The sequence below is a fragment of the Pristis pectinata genome, chromosome 12, assembly GCF_009764475.1.
Source record: "Pristis pectinata isolate sPriPec2 chromosome 12, sPriPec2.1.pri, whole genome shotgun sequence".
In the NCBI taxonomy this organism is placed as follows: Eukaryota; Metazoa; Chordata; class Chondrichthyes; order Rhinopristiformes; family Pristidae; genus Pristis; species Pristis pectinata.
In genome coordinates this window covers 25,363,661-25,380,771 of record NC_067416.1, presented here as the reverse complement: position 1 = coordinate 25,380,771, position 17,111 = coordinate 25,363,661, and the positions used below count along the sequence as shown (strand labels likewise).

General features: G+C 35.3%; 1 protein-coding gene across 3 annotated transcripts in view; it reads left to right on the top strand.

Moving 5' to 3' along the window:
* The window catches only part of ebf3a (EBF transcription factor 3a), a 114,262-nt gene extending 97,781 nt beyond the window's left edge, over positions 1-16,481 (top strand). For 2 of the 3 annotated variants that reach the window (XM_052027196.1, XM_052027195.1), the window contains exons 11-16: positions 362-450; positions 4,875-4,940; positions 7,391-7,568; positions 11,054-11,242; positions 11,657-11,854; positions 13,562-16,481. In XM_052027196.1, the coding sequence (XP_051883156.1) occupies positions 362-450; positions 4,875-4,940; positions 7,391-7,568; positions 11,054-11,242; positions 11,657-11,854; positions 13,562-13,593 (752 nt within the window). In that variant the 3' untranslated portion in view covers positions 13,594-16,481. The remainder of the gene's footprint in view (positions 1-361; positions 451-4,874; positions 4,941-7,390; positions 7,569-11,053; positions 11,243-11,656; positions 11,855-13,561) is intronic. The other variant, XM_052027197.1, reaches the window with a different exon arrangement.
* Positions 16,482-17,111: the final 630 nt, after the last annotated feature.

Genomic DNA, 17,111 nt, shown 5'->3' with positions numbered 1-17,111 from the left:
CTGAAAGGATTTATCACACTATTTAACAGAAGGAAATATGTTCTGAATTGAGTTAGAAATACACGGGGTTAAAAGAGAAACTGGTTATTTGGGAAAATCATTTGGATTGTTGTTATAAAGTTAACTAGGACTTAAAACAGTATAAAAGCTGCTGCCTTAACCTTACTCTTGAAATAATATGAAACGTATTTTCAACAACTATAGTGATGTAAAATATTGTGTTCCTTTAAGGATATATTCCATATTTTTTTTGGCTTGTTAAAAGCAAGGACTACTGTGATTGCTGATAACAAGGAGTTGTAAGAAGTGTCTTAGCTCTGGATATCTTTCAAATTAAATGAACTCTTCTGAATATTTGCAGCTTTAAATGAACCAACCATAGATTATGGATTCCAACGGTTGCAGAAAGTCATTCCCAGACATCCAGGTGATCCTGAAAGGTTACCAAAGGTCAGTACCCTGCCTTCAGAAAAGGAAACTTGCAATTATTTATTTGATTGGTGATTTTTTTTTAGTGAACTCATATTTGCAGTCTCAACGTGTATAAAATCAATCTGTAACAAGTTTTTGGGTAGTAGATGGCGGTAGGGGGAATGAGGTGAGTGTGAGGGGGTGGTCAGAGGGGGTAAAAGAACTAAATTAATGAGGATAACCCCATCCAGGACAAAGAACGAATGAATTGGATATGTTTTTCATTTCAGCAGCAAGAATGTGAACTTTATGCATTGTGAAATAGTTCAATTAAACATTTTCCACTCCAGTAAGCTATAGTGATGTTATCTAAGCTACTCCATTCTGATCTATGATTATTTGACTCTTGTTTTCTTTTCATTTTCTGAAACTTGATTTGGTTTAATCTTTTGTTGACAAAGCTTTTGTCATAAGTCCATGTCTTAGCAGGCTAACAAATGAAGGCCACACGTTAATATTGAAAGCATTCTCATTTAATTTCAAATGGAGAAATCTTAGTGTCTACACATGCAATGAACTCAGATCAAAGTATTTTCATTTTCATGTAAAGCATGAAAGATAAGCAGAATTTACAATTTTCATTTTTTGATGCAATTTTTGAACACTCAGAGTTAATAAAAAGGCATTTAATGCCTGTTTATCAAACATAAAATCCCTGAGCATGGTTATGACTAATCAGTTTATTGTGAATTGTTACTAGTAAACACCAAGGGCACTTCTGAAGTTTAATAGAAATGGCAAGACCTTTTTCTGAAAAAAGTGCTTTGACTTTCCAGCAATTGCAGTTCAATATGAGGCTCACAGCAGCAGTTTGTAATATCCATCATTGCTCTTTAAATTCAAGTAATTTGTCTTCTACCCTAAAATTTTGCAATGGTAACGTTAGGGAAAAAAGTTAGAATTTCATCCTTGCTAACTTTACCTGCATTTGTTAATTGAAGATAATTTGAATGTTTTGAGCATTGGCATTCTTGCATCACACTTACTGTTTTGGGATTTTACAAACTGCTGTGTCGCTGATAAAAGACAAAGGGATAAAGTATTCTTCTTAGCAGAATAAAGCATGATGCAAGATTTAGCATGTGCATTTTTTACAGGCTTAGAACATGACAGGCCAGTTAGCGTACACCCACAAGTGCTGCATTACTTAGCTCTTTTAATTCAGGTGAAGCAGTATTGTTCAGGCTTCACACAAAACGATCACTGGATAAGATGAAATCTAGCAGTTTCAATAAACAACATAAATATTTGATTTTGTTCTAATGGACCCAAATGTGGAGTTCAGCGGCATGTAAATTAAACTGCCAAGCGATTCATCATTGTTAAGCCAGCCGTCTGAGGTTGGTTTGCAAGGGTCATAGCAGCTTCCAAGTAAAATAGCAATTGGCCCCAACGTATATTTTAAATGAAACAAGAACTGCGATAAAAAAAAATCGCCATGGAGCATTACAAATAGTGTAAAATAACAGAAATAAAAGATATAGTTCTAAGAATGTGAAATGTGCATCTCACTAAAACTGAGCAGTGGAGAGGGCTCCTTCCACCATGACTTCACCCTGGAGTTGATAATATTACCACAATATTGATTTTTTTTCAGCAATTTTTTTGAAGATCCGTAATGCACGTGGTCTGACGGATAATTGTACTGCGACAGAAAGCCAATACTTTCTGCATGTATTGCTTTGGACATACACTAATAATGTTGCTATAGTGACAAGAAGTTGGGCTGAATTGAAGTTTACCTCCTAATTTTAGACAACATCAAAAATGAGCTGACTGACCCTGTGGGAGTGGCACAAATAGGCAAATGTTATACACAAATCCAATGAAAACAAAGCAATAAGAAAAGGCATTCAAGTGCTAAAAACAAAGATTGAAAGGTAAAGCTTTTAAGTGAACAGAGCCAGAAGAATTCTCATTCTTCTTAAGGCTTGTTTTAAGATTGCATAATTTAGGTCTACAATATATAATATTTTAACAAGCAGAAGATAGAAAAATAAATTATGTATTCTGGTCTGCCTTGACAAATTATATTTAATCTAAAGTGAGTAAGCAAAGGATGATTTTTCCAGCATAATTAATTGCACGCATTTCATCTTTCCCCCCTATTTCTAGCGGCAAACACAAGTCTATTATGTTTTCCTTTGTCTAATATACAAAAATTTATTTGGAATGCATCCATGTTGAGCAATTACCCAAGCATTAAAATTCATCTTCGTTCCTTGCGTTTTTGAAGTAGCTACATCTAATGGTTCTACACTCTTCATTGTATTCATAACCTGAGGCAAGAACTAACAGAATAATTGCTTTACAGTTTTATAATGACATTAGCACCTGCAGCAACATCACCTTGGTTACCTTTTCTAACTGTGATGATATATGCTATTCTAGGTGATCGGGCATGTGAATAATCATGTATATTCGAACTGTTTCAGACCACAGTACAAGTATGAATACTTGCAATAATAAAATCGTACACTCATTGTGAAACAACTGCTGAAATCATCCGAGGTTTAATAGTTTCCATTTAACTTGAAGTCTGTTATGTCCTATTGAAAAGCAGCCAATTACACTTATGGCTAAGGTTTAGAAATTTCCATTGAAATGCTTTTCAGCCACCATTCCCCACTAATCGTATTCACAGCATGAGGCTGTGTACATCAGCTAGGCATATTGTTGCAAAACAAACTTGTTCAGAATATCCTTGACTGATTGGGTTCCACTTTTTGTCTGTCTGTAATATTACTAGACCACCTCTCAAGAGCAGTGCTGGAAGTAGAGTTCATTAGTTAAGATACTATCCAGTAATAGGCAGATTAGTGATGAGAGCGCACATCATTTCCTAAACTATCCTTATGTTCCAGTTGCAAAGTAGCATATGGACAAGTAGGTGTAGGATATTTTCCAGGAATGAAAAATAGCTGGTAAATGTACCCATCTTAATTGCTTTAATCGTTGCTTAAAATTGAAAAGCATGTAAAAATCTTGCAATATGATAGGAGAGATTATGAGTAATTATTAACACCTCTGAAAAACACTTTATCTTGCTCAGAGAGAGCTGCTCTTGCTGATGAAACCTGATTAAGACAGCTGTGCCTTTCATTGATTGTACCTGCTTCATGACAAGTATAATTCTTTATTTGTATGCAAACTAGATGCATGCAACATCAAGCATAGACACCAATTTCAGAGGTAAATGCCCATTGTACGAGCCATCCAACCGGTAACTTTCTATATTAAATGCTGTTCCTATAAACGTATGGCATGCACAAGAAGTGATGCCTACAGTGATTAATCTTGATAAATAAAGGATGGGTCCGTTCTTTGAGATGAAAGACACTTTGAGCCATGGTTAGTGCTACAAACACACACATTTTCCTTTGAAATGCTAGTATAAATTTGACGGTAGAAGGCACTCACTGTATTATTTTTGGCTGCAAACAGCTGAAGTCTATTTACATGAAAAGGTTAAAAGAATGAATTCATTTTAACCTTTTGCAAACTATTGCAAAGTATCAGCACCAGAGACAGCTCTTGCGCTACTTCGCAGGAGGTCAATTTTTGTCTTTTTTCTACTGATATGAGCCTTTAATTAGAAAACCCATCATTTGGTCATGGGAGTTTGTTTTTCAAAGAACAGCAAATTTGTAAAATTGTACATGGCATGTTTTCTTCATTAATAGAGTTAAATTGTGAATTAGTCCATGCAACTGTAAAACTAAAAAGAGGAATTCAGACAGGGATAAGACAAAATTCAGTTCATCCGTACCCTCAGGCATAAGTACTCTACAATCTCTGGATGTGAAGTCATTTATGAAGTCCTTTACAACATGCAGTCAAAGAGGTTAATTGAAAAATTTCTTAATGTCATTATGAAAGAACTAGATTAACCTAAGTTAATTCACTTCATTGTTCAGAATAAAGAGGAATAAGCATTGAACCCTCTTGCAAATTTGGGGCATGAATTAGGGGTGAGATGGTGTCTTTGAAGACTCAGCCAGTTTAATTAAGATATGGAAAATTGCTCATTGTTCTTCACTACTAAAGTCCGAGGAATTAGCAGCCAGAAGTGGTGCCTGTACCTTTCATATCTACTATGTGTTTGTTTGTTAAATACCCACAAGGCTACATCATTAAAACTTAGGCTTACCTTTCTTTAATTCAGCATTTTAGCTAGAGACTAAAGCATGTAATAAGAGGTAGTCTTATTGAGATCTGTGTTCACAAAATAGCTACATTAATGAATTTGAACAGCCTTATTTACAGTTCTTGATTTGAAGACATTTTCCTGATTGTAAGTGGGTGCCTGTGTATCTTTCCATTGGGCTTGCAGGGACAAATTCAAACTGTTGATGTATTATGCATTCGCTGACTAATTTTATTCAACATTTAACTCTCTGCAGGAAGTATTACTGAAGAGAGCAGCTGATTTAGTAGAGGCCCTATATGGAATGCCACACAACAACCAGGTATGTTAAGAATAACTAACATGTAGCAAATAAATAAATAATTCAGCATGTTATATTAAATAATATAATTAAACATTTATTATGAAACATCAAGAGATTGAGATCACATTATATGACATCAAAGTAAAGCTTTAGTAGTTTATTAACATTATCTGATATGTTGATATGATACTTCTGAAAAATGTACCATAATAACTATGTAGTAGTCTGATCTAGTTTTTATAGATGCATATGGGATTGATTACACAAAAAGCAGAACCATTTAGCTCCTGGAAAATGAATCGAACCCACAGTTTACTATTCAGTGCAGGCTGAAGGGATATTGCAGCATGCAAGTGCTACAATTACTCTCTTAACAGCTGGGTGATATGAAGGTCAAGCACTAATGGTCCAGGCCCTCTGCCTGGAGATGGTGCCCTTACTCTCGTCTTGCCTTTACATATTAACAAGGTTACTAAGATTGGCCTATCTTACGAGCCTACAAAGTCCAGGACTCCAGCAGCAAGTCCTGAGCATCTGGAAAGGCCTCCACTGCTGCTCCTGAAATACTCCCTGAAAATTGGCAAAGCTCTACCACGCAATCTCCTGCACTACACCCCCTCCAACTCCAAACACAAACAGGATTTTTAAATGTCTCAATGCTATTGACATTCCAAGACATTCAAATACTATTAAAGATGAAAGGGATAGCTGAAAGAAATTAAACATTTTTGAAATTAGTAATAAATAATAAATCCTATCCAAAAACATTCAAAGTACATTAAACTAAACCCCAAAATGATTAAAAAAATCTTCCTTTCATTTGCTGCAGTCCCTAAGAAACCCATTGAATCAGGTCTAACCTAGTGCAGGGATCCAAGGGCTGATACCCCAGTGTAAATTGAACACAATTGCTTGACTCCATGGAGAGCAAACTGTCAGTTTTGGCATTTTGAATCTGTCAGTAAGCCTCCCCTACATGTGTGGAATTCCTAGACTTGATTTAGTTTACCAGCAAAATCTAGCTCAAGGAAATATCAACATGCATGTTATACATCATATATTCAAATCAGGCAGTTTGCTTGTCTAATTGCCTTATTGAAAGAAAGTCTTGCTTTCACATAACATTCTTTATGTCCCTTTCAGGACATTCCAAAGCACTGTACAGTACTTCTGAAGTGAAGTTGCTATTATAATGTAAAAAAAATCCAATAGCCAGATTCCGACAAATAGCAATGTTATGATCAGCAGATTATCTCTTTTTCAATAAATGCTGACTGAGGTATGTGTGGACTAGAAAATCAAATATGACTCTCTACTTTTTTCAAATAATATTATAGAAGGTTTTATGTCCACCTGACAGCAGGTCATTTGAATGCTGATATCTCCAACAGTGCAGTACACCCTCAGTACTGCATTATGTTCAGGTTACTGGAATGAACTTTGAAACTCAGACTCAGAAGCAAGAGTGCTTTCAACTGAACTACATCCAACACCTTATGCAAGTTCCTTTTACCACTTATTATTAAGTGAAATTAAGGATTTGGCCTTTTGATATGAATTGTTCGAATAGGTTAAAGAGCAAACTTCCACACTAGAGGTTCTTTGAGGGATTTTTATCAAGTTATTTTATAGATTAACCAAATAACAAGTATTAATCATTTATCTGTAAGTAAAAGTTCTACTTATCCACATTACTTAAACAGATGGAAATCCTCCTACCCATTTCACTTTATTCAAGTTTTTTGCATTGTGAATGCATTGATGTAAATTTACTGTTCAAGCAAGAGATATCATTTTTATTTGTATTTAATAGGTAATATCTCACAATATGGAAGTAAATTTATTTAATGAAGAATTCAAATCAAGAATATAGCTTTATATTAGATGAAACTGTAATGATCCTGATTTGACACGTGATATTACATACAAAGAAATGTAGATATGTTATCAAATAATCTGGGATAATTAAATTGTTACAGGAGTCAAGCTATGAGTTAATATTTTGAGATCTTTTCACAATAAAGTTTGAGTGTGCAGTTGTACTTTTTAAATTGCATTTTATTGACTATGTGAGATTTTGAAAATATAAATTCTTCAGGTTCCGAGTATTGGCATATAAGAAGATTTTACTGTAATTTCTTTTGTTTTATATTTTGAACATCAGCTGCTGGGCAACTTGATGTAATACCTTGCTTTCAGGGCAAAGCTAAACCATTCATTTGTTTCTCACGGCAAGTTCCTTTTGTCAAGATGACTCACATTTAGAGATTAGTTGTGAGTCCATTCTAAAAGAAAATCTTTACGGCAGCAGTGAAATACATTCAGAATAATCCTTCAGAAAGATGCCACGAGAAGAGCCATAAATATACGGTGTCTTTATCTCTGAAATCTAAGTTGCATAATGTTTCCTTTTATATTTGGTGTAAGTCACTTTTACGTGTATGTGTAATATTCTATCTAATTTCCAGGAGATAATTCTGAAACGCGCAGCTGATATTGCTGAAGCTCTGTACAGCGTTCCACGTAACCACAACCAGCTTCCTACCCTCGGCAACACCCCAGCTCACAGTGGTATGATGGGAGTGAATTCTTTCAGCAGCCAACTAGCAGTCAATGTGTCAGAGTCATCACAGGGTAATGACCAAGGTATGTTAGTGTTCCAGAGATACAACAGCCTTTTTCACCACAGTGTCAACAAGTCCTGACTTACATTGACTTTAGACACCTTGGTAATATTTCACAGTCCCTTTACCTAATTGATCTATTTGGCTGTTGTTTGACAATCCCACTGTAAAACACCCCCACCCCCTGTTTACTTGGCATGGTAGTGAATTACACTACCAGCATAAAGTGCCTACATAAGGTACCATGCTGTTGCTTCAAATAGTTATACATCTGTTGTGTTGGAAAATGAGAAACGTTCAGTCATTATGCATAAACTTGAAATTGTTTGACAGTCCAAATCTGTGAAAGAACTGAAAGGTAAAGAGTAGCAAACTAAAATAAAGAATTTATTCTGCAGACTCAAAACCCCCCGCTAGTTCACAAATCATAATATCTTGCATGGGTTATCAATGCTTCCTCATTGTATTCTCTATTCTCTAATTTCTCAATAAACTTAAACTTAATACTTTATATATAGTTCCTTTTGAATGGTTAAGTTGTTTACAAATGACCTTTAGTGACAAATTAAACACACATGTGTGGGATACCTTAATGTTCCACATGAAATGTAAGCTCATTTTTATCCCTCCTGTGGAGTGTGTAATTGTCATCTCCATTGCACTAAATATTTATGCATTCATATGAACACAGTGAGCTGGAATTTGTTGGGAAATTTCAGCAGTTCTTTAAAGAATGGCTGGGAGTTTTCTTCCAATATAGTAATCCCAGCCTTGGTAGCTATTTAATAAATTGGTGATGCTCTTTACATCAATTCCTCCACAGTGCAATATTATTTTACCTCTTATAGAGGCCAGCACAGTTGTCATGATCCCAATAGAACTGAAAAATCTATCTTGGAGATTTGTCCTGACATAGGAAAATGAGTCCATTCATTTTAGCTGACTGGTGATCAAGATGTTTAATGGAACTTAATTAATAAATGTGTGATAATATTTTACTATTCTACAATGATTATCTTGGCCAGCAGTAATAATCTGATTTATTTTGCCATACAAAACCCACAAATTGAGGAGGAAATGCAAGTTATCGTGAATTCAAGCCAATCAAAACAAAGTATACAAGTAATACCATTTCCAGAATTACTACTGCAAATTGAGAATAGCTCATTCATGAAAGGGATCATCCAGCAATAATATTGTTAATCAGCTGAGCTGATATAATTTCACTTGCTCTGGTTAATAATTATCACCTGAAGTTTGAGTTAGAAATTGTTCAAGTATTTTAGTTATGTTAGAACATTAATGGTATAGTTTTACAGTTTTTCATTCTCACCCTTTTACTTTTTGTGGTGGACATCAACAAGAAGGATGTTTCATACTTCTGATATAGGATGTCATGAAGAATAAACAGTTAATCATAGCAAGTTTACCTGCTAATAATCCACGATGATGATCAGAAAATAGCAATCAATATATATGATGTTAATTAAAAGTAATGATTATGTTTCATAACCAACTTACATATAGCTATTGAAACAAGGGTTGCAAAATAATGCTCTTTAGTGAGATATGCCTGAGGTGGAAATTTTAAAGGTTATGTGAATGTAATAAACATGCTCCTTCTTGGTGGATGTGCCATTTTGAGATACTTCAAATGCTAAAAGTTCATTCTTCCTCCTGCTTCAGATGGTGAATCAGGAGTGTTGATAATTACTGGTGCAACTGAATGTGAGAGCAGCTGACAGCATATGATTGAAAAATTCTTTTGTATGCTGTATCATTGAAGGAAAAGGAACTGTGCTACTTATCAGATAGTCATGGCACAACAGAATGCAGCAGCCAATCAACTTGATATTTTAATATAACATTTATTAACTCCTCAAAAGAAAAAAGTGACTTGCATTTAAACGGAGCCTTTCATAGCCTTGGGATGTCCCAATATACTTTACAGCAATGAAGCAATTTGAAGTACGGCCACTGTTCTAATGTAGAAAACTCAGCAGCTAATTTAAACACAGCAAGCTTCCACAAAAAAAACAAAGTGGTAATGACCTGGTGGTCTGCTTTAGTGATGTTGATTTGAAAGATAAGTTTTGCCCAACAGACCAGAGTAGCTTGTCATTGAATTGATAATGGATATACAATGAATATAAATTGGATATACATTGTACATATAAAATACATTGGATATACAATTAATATAAAGCCATTGGATTTTTTACATCCACCAGAGAGAACCTGCTAGGCCTTGGATTAATGTTTCATATGAAAGTAGGGACCACTTATAGTAAGCTTTCTCTCAGTATTGCATAATACATAGGAAGAGAAGTTGTTGTATGGCCACTAAAACTTGCTCGGCCATTCAACAAGATTGTGACTGATCTGATCAATGGCCTTGACACCACTATCCTGCTTGACCTCCATAACCCTTGATTCCCCATTCCAGTCTTGAATATGCACAATAATTCAGGATTTACTGCTGTCTAGAGTATAATATTTCAAAGATTCACATCTCTCTGAGAGATGAACTTTTTCCTCATTTCAGTCTTAAATGGGAAACCTGTTATGAGGATATGCCTCCTAGTTCTGGATTCACCCACCAGAGTAAGCATTCGCTCAGAATCCACCCTGCAAGCTCTCTCAGAACCTTATATGTTTCAATTAGATTATCTCTCCTTCTAAACCCCATAAACAATAGATCCAATCTGCTTAATCTTCCTAATAAAACAACTGCTTTATCCCAGGAATCCATTTTGGACTGATGTGTCTATGTGCTGGATGGAGTCAGTGGGTTGAGCAGCAGCATCTGGGGGGTGGGTGGGGGGGGGGGGTGGTGGGGAGGGAGGGAGGGAAGGTTTTGATTTGAGACCCTGCATCAGGACTGGTGCAGGACCTTGACCCAAAATGTTGACAATTCTTTTCCCCCTACAGATGCTTAATGACCCATTGAGTTCGTCCAGCAGATTGTTGCTCCAGATTCCAGTATCTGCAGTCTCTTGTATCTCTGGTTTAGAAACATTTCCCATTCTCGACTCTAACTGTTGAAGTATCACATTAAGAGATGCTTGGAAATTCACGACCAGTTGTTAATGCTGACCGTTCTGTGCAGATGTGTCAGTGAGTTGTACTCAACCTCCAGAATTCTTTCTATTGACTTTAATAGAATGAGTTTCAGAAGTGGAGTGGAATGCATTGATGCTACCATATAGTGAACCTAGCATGAACAATGAATGATGAATTTCCAGCCAGCTAGTTTTAAATATTTTTGGTCAAAAAAATCTGATTTTAAAACTAAAAGCACATTAGTCATTTTTAGCAGTAAATTGTACCATTGAGTCACTCAGAGCAGTTCTTGTAGCTTTAATGTAAATTACTTTCAAGAACAAAAGTAATCTTTCAACAGATTTACTTTAACTTCTTGCAAAGCATGATAAAATTTTGAAAATCGGTGCTAAGGTTTCTGAAAGGAGCCTTTCAAATATTGCAATGTAAACTTTTGTTTTACAGTAGGGTACAGCCGTAACACAAGTAGTGTTTCCCCGCGTGGCTACGTTCCCAGCAGCACCCCTCAGCAGTCCAATTATAACACAGTCAGCAACAGCATGAATGGATATGGTAATGCTGCAATGACCAACCTGGGGGTACCAGGCTCTCCTGGATTTCTGAACGGTTCATCAGCCAACTCTCCCTATGGCAGTAAGTGTCTGCTTTACTGGTACAATATAAGCAGCGGCTCCATGTGCAGTTTTATATTGAATAAAAGCTTGCATTAAAATTTTTATTTTTTTTTGTGAGATGTCAGCTGCTGGATAAAAGGAGGGGTGACTCTGGAGGCTGGACATAAATAACTAATAAATTCAGACTTCATTGAGCATTAGGTGTCTGGGTTCCAAGCCAAAACTGATTGAAAGTACATTTGCTATGTAAATATATGACAAACAGTCCATCAGAGAAGAGTTTGCCTATTATCCAGAGAGTGGCCTAGCTGGGACTTTTTTTTATTTCTAAATTTTTGTAATATATCTAAAATTGTTTTAAAGGCCTTCTCTACTACGCCTTGTGTACAGTGCAAACCGAAGTCTCAGCCTGATTATTTTTGCTTTGTTGCAGTAGTGCCGTCAAGCCCTACCATGGCAGCCTCTTCGGTCACCCTCCCTTCAAACTGTAGCAGTACACACGGCATTTTCTCATTCTCACCTGCCAATGTCATCTCTGCAGTGAAACAAAAGAGTGCATTTGCTCCTGTTGTCAGGCCTCAAGCCTCTCCTCCACCATCTTGCACCAGTGCAAATGGAAATGGACTTCAAGGTGAGCTAGTATCCTTCATTTCCTGATCCACCTTCAGGCATGCTCATCCCATACAATAATACACGTTAAAATTCACAACATCTTTCCCACAGAGGAAAGCCAAACAAAATATTGCAATTGTATAGTCTGCACTGGCGAATCAATTATCTAATTAAGCCAGTAATGCACAAAATATGCTGAAGCCGGACCGTGGCCAGATGCACTTTGTTTTGTAATCAGAGTGTGTGTGCTTCTATAGTGCTTGTCAAAGTTTCAGCTTTCTTTGTTTCATCTTTAAGCATGCGATGGAGCTTTATTGAAATGCTTTGGTGTTCCTGACACTATATTTGTACCCTTTAGGAGAGATTTTGAAATAATATAATTTGGAGAACTTCACAGATTTCATTGCAGCTTGATTTCGCTTCATGCATTTACATGATTAGGCAAGAGAAATGCTTCAAACTGCAATTAGGTGTGACCTCAAAGTTCTGCGCAGACTTGAAGCTGCAGTAAATGTTATCCAGAAGACAAAAAGACTTCTGTGTCAGTAATATTTGTAGGTTAATTTGATATTATTCTGGATCTGCTATTTGCCTTCATGAGCTGACCGTTTGTCCAGTTTCGATGTTTAAGTCATTAAATCAAGTATGAACAGAACCTTATTATAACACCCACTTCTGACCATCTGAAATGTCATTCAGTAAAAAAAGTACTGAACAAATATATAGATCAGACTCTGAATGCATACAAATTCAATATAATTTCCTTTGAAATTATTTGCTCATGGTCTTTGTTGTGAACTTCTAAAGTAACCCAGAAATATTATTTCAACATTTCAGTAAAATAATGTCAACTTGTATTGAAAAATATGGAATAGATAAATAATGCATGAATATTAACAGTACCATACACCATTTAAACCTTTGTTGGCTAGTTTACTGGAAGTGTCTTTGGCTTCTATACCTCATCATGATAACTAAATATGAAATATGTAATATTCAAGGGATGTTGTGAATGCTTATTCTATGAATGGTCTTGGACATCTGTGACATGCATTGTTTGTAGGCCAAGAGTAAGGTTAGAAATTGAACAATTCAGCAGAAGATAAGAAATGTAAATGCTATGTGCTTAGTGCATAGTAGTTTGAGGTACTGGAGACTTCTGATCTTAAACAGCCGTTGGCTTAGAGCCACAGTTGTTATGATAAAATGCAATTAACAGAAAGCAAAAATTGAGGTCCCCAGCTAAAGTCAAAGTGCTGGGAGAAAAGAGGCAAGGTTGCTAAGATTTCAATTTAAGGAACCTGAGAAGTGTCTGGTCCTTGACTACTGAGTGAGTTGGTCCTGTCTGACATTACCAGAACTGACCATGTTGTTTCTCACCTGTCAGCAGAGGCAACCTCCAGGGAGTCTGGACCACTGTATGCCATTAACAAAACGCTAAGAGAAATATCACACATGTGGTAGGCAGTATGCTGTTCACCTAAAATGTCAGAATGCTCCTCTTTTAAAAGTGAAGTCTTTGTAGGCTGTCTTGTTAAAAAGCACATTTCAGTTTTTTTAGTCTGGACCTGCATGAGCCATACTAAACAGCTGCAGACAACAAAGCTCTGTCCTCAATTCAGTAACTTGCTCCTACAACTAGCATTTGGAGTGTAAATCTATTTAGAGCTAATACCATTTATACACAGACGAGTTGCCAATAGTATTTCCTTTTCTTCTGTTTTAGGTATGTCTGGGCTCGTAGTCCCTCCAATGTAAGACCACATTTGTTTACCTAGAGCAACACCAAGATTCTGAGGATGAACTTCAGGGGACGTTCATTACTTCAGAAGATGCTGTTAGAAAATTATGAGCAACATTGAAAAAAATCATCAGATCCTTCTACTGTTAAGAACAAAAAAAATACATTATTACTGAATTTACTCAAACCATTAGGAAATGATCTGCAAGCAACCTAATTCTTCATGAACAATTTCATTTTATTAACAGAACTTCCTCATATTTTCACATTTCTCTATCTTGAAGAAACAAAAAAAAAGCAATGCCTATTTTGTATAAAGTTTCAGATGACGTCTTGGCTATGTCTAGTTCTTGCTATGTGTTGGGAGAAACGTTGTGGACGCACCATTTTGATTATCATGAAACACGGTTGAAATATTCCTCAAGCAGAACATTTTTCAGTACTATATTTAGATTCACAATGGTTGTGTATCTCTATAATGTGAAATAATTTTTCTGGGGGTGAGTAAGGGGCCAAGGAGGTATAAGCCATTGAACTGGAAGGAGAAGATGAAATGTATGATTTAAGAAATGGGGACTTACGGAGGGCTAGGGGAAATTTATCATGCTTAAATTCATCTTAAAAAAATCCTGAAGTTTGTAACTTATTGTAGTTAGAAATTGTAACTTTGATATTGCAAAAATTCTTCTCTTGCCTTCAACAAGCACACTGACAGAGATACAAAAGCTACTGTCTGTTGGTAAAGACTATACTTCCACTGCTAGAGCTTCCTGTTAAACAAGTGTGATCTGCAATGTTTTTTCAACTTTTGCTAGCACTGTATACTATTGCATTCTTAGGCTACTGTGAAGTCTATGTTCCTTGTACCAGAAAGTTGTCCTTTGACTTCTAGATCCTTCTCCCTAATGTGTTTTGTATGTGGTTATAAAATATTGTAGAATTTTGTGATTTTGCCAAAGTTGTAGCTAAATATTTATACACTTGTCTTGAATTTTTCAGATCCACTTAATATTAAGGAGAGAGGTTTTATTCCTTATGAAGTCTGTAAGGAGTAAAATAAGTCCTAGTCTTCATTGCTACACTTTCTTTCACATAAACACAGTCACTGAACAATTTTTTGTAACATACCAATATAAATATTGTATTTATCTTTGAAATTTTGTATATTGCTTTCCTTCATTTTATTTTATCTTGTATGTATTTGTTTGTCACGGCCAGGTATTGTGATGCCTAAGGAGCATTAAGCCAAGAACATTTGCCTTCATCTATTTCATTTTATAAGATTGCTTTGTCCATATGTTTCATTTTTACTAGCAGAATCTGTTGATTTGTTCAGACCTTTCGTCCATTTTTTTATTTGAGAAAAATCAAATTCATTGTTTATTTTTATATAATTTTTAAGTTATCTGAACAAATAATTTTGAATAAAATTGTTGTTGTATAGTCAAAAGAAATTGTTTGTGCCACATGGCTGTAATGAATAATAGTAGAAAACGTGCATGTGCAGCAGCCACAGAAGGATGATCCAATTTGTGGTTGTAAATTATTTAGAATGTAATATTCATTTTTAGCTGCCACCCATGGATTTGCCACATAGTAAAAATGTATTTACTGGAAAAATTTGGAGGCCTAAAGTCAAAATGGAAACTTCAGTTCATCTGGTAAACTGATGTTTGATTAAAAGATTGATAACAATTAAATACAGAAAGACTTCTCTGATGCCTTAACATTGGAGTTCTTGACAGTAACTTTGGTGCCACTCTGTCATTGGTTTACACCACAATTGATAATCATCACTGCAGCTGTCAAGGATGATCTATGGTGTAAAAAGCACAAACTTTGTACAAACACTTACTCCAATCCCCCGCAAGCCTCCACTCTGTTGTACCCGGCAAGTCCTCAGAATGGAAGTATTGTACTGCAGTGTCTGGAAGTGGAAATTTCTTTCCCAATATTTCATGCCTGACAGTGCCCAAGTCTGTTTGCAAAGGCAGAAAATAGGGACATCATTTGACCATTTTTGTGCCTTTGCATAGCACTGTGTGATTTGCTAAAGCAGCATGCAAAATGCTTTGCAAACTGCAGCAGCATTGGAGGTTGAGTCGCAATGGGGAACATATATTGTCATTCCGGCAAAATGCACATTTAGTAACAGTTATTTTGTTTAACTCAAAAGTAAAAAAAAATAGTATCACACGTGCTGAATGTGCAACACATTTACTCTGTGATAGCTTCATACATCATATTTACATGGAAATGTCTCAGAGATTTTTCTCATATCTGAGAATCTTGTTCCAAAAGGAAGTCATGTACATGTGGAAAAAAATTGCAAGATTCATCATTACTGCAGTATGGTTTTGTGTTTTAGATTAATTAGTCAATGCACTCATTGCTTCCTTGTCTTCAATCTTAAAGCTTCACTACATGGTAGAAATAACTGTTAAGAAAATTACAGTAAGATTGTTTTATCTGTACATTTTTCAGATATTTAACTGTATAAAAAAACTGTTCATTTTACACGATATTTAATTAAAGTATTTCTTGTCTGTGAGTTACTTTTTCAGTAATTTAATATGAGGTCTCAGAATATGTGTTGAAAGATGTGCTTATATAAATTTAAGGAAGACCAGCAAAACAGTTGAGGTCATTTTCTAATTATGTTTTTTTAAGATTTTTTTCTTCAAAATGGTTAAATTTCTGCATGTCTCCATGAGCCTTGAGTGTTTTATTTTTTAACAGTACTATTGCTCTGTGCACCTTTTACATGCTTCAGACACAGCTTTAATCTCAGTTTTATTTAAATTTCAAAATACAGTTTCTGTATTCAAGTGCAAATATATTTAGGATATAGATTTGACCTACAGAAGGGACTTTTTGTGATCTCAAAAGCTTGTCTTGTACCTAAAGAAAAATCCAAGTTAGTTCTAATAAAGTTATCAAATAATTACCAAAGTGTGAAGACTATGTTTAGACAGTCTGATGTGAAGTTTGGAGCATTTTTAAATACACATAATAAAAGGAGTTAGAAATGAAATACAAGAAGGTTTATTTACAGCTTTTAAACCCATATTCTCACTGTGATATGGACATTTTTTTTAAACAACAGTCTGTTGACCTCTGGCCTATTTTTGTTGTTTTTCAATGATTAATCTGAATGTGACATCTTCAATGGAAAATTCAATTACTGCTGTAAACTGAAAACTCTAGAAAAAGATACAATACAATTCCCTTGAAAAACTCAGGACTCTGGCCTTGTCTTACATATTTTGGTTCTTGAGTGGTTGAGGTTTAACAGTCATAATGTCATTTGGTGCTACAATATTAAGACTGTTAAACCAATAAATAGTAAATTATCCGTATACTAGTAATGAGCAAATTAAACATTTTATGTGTGCTCAGCAATGCCAACATGTAATACTTTGTCAAGTGTGGTGAAGCAAAAGCTGTTTCCTCTTTACGTAATGGGAAAACTGTAATAAAATATATATCAGGCAAATGTCAAAATATTTCATTTGTCAGATCCATCTTGATGTGA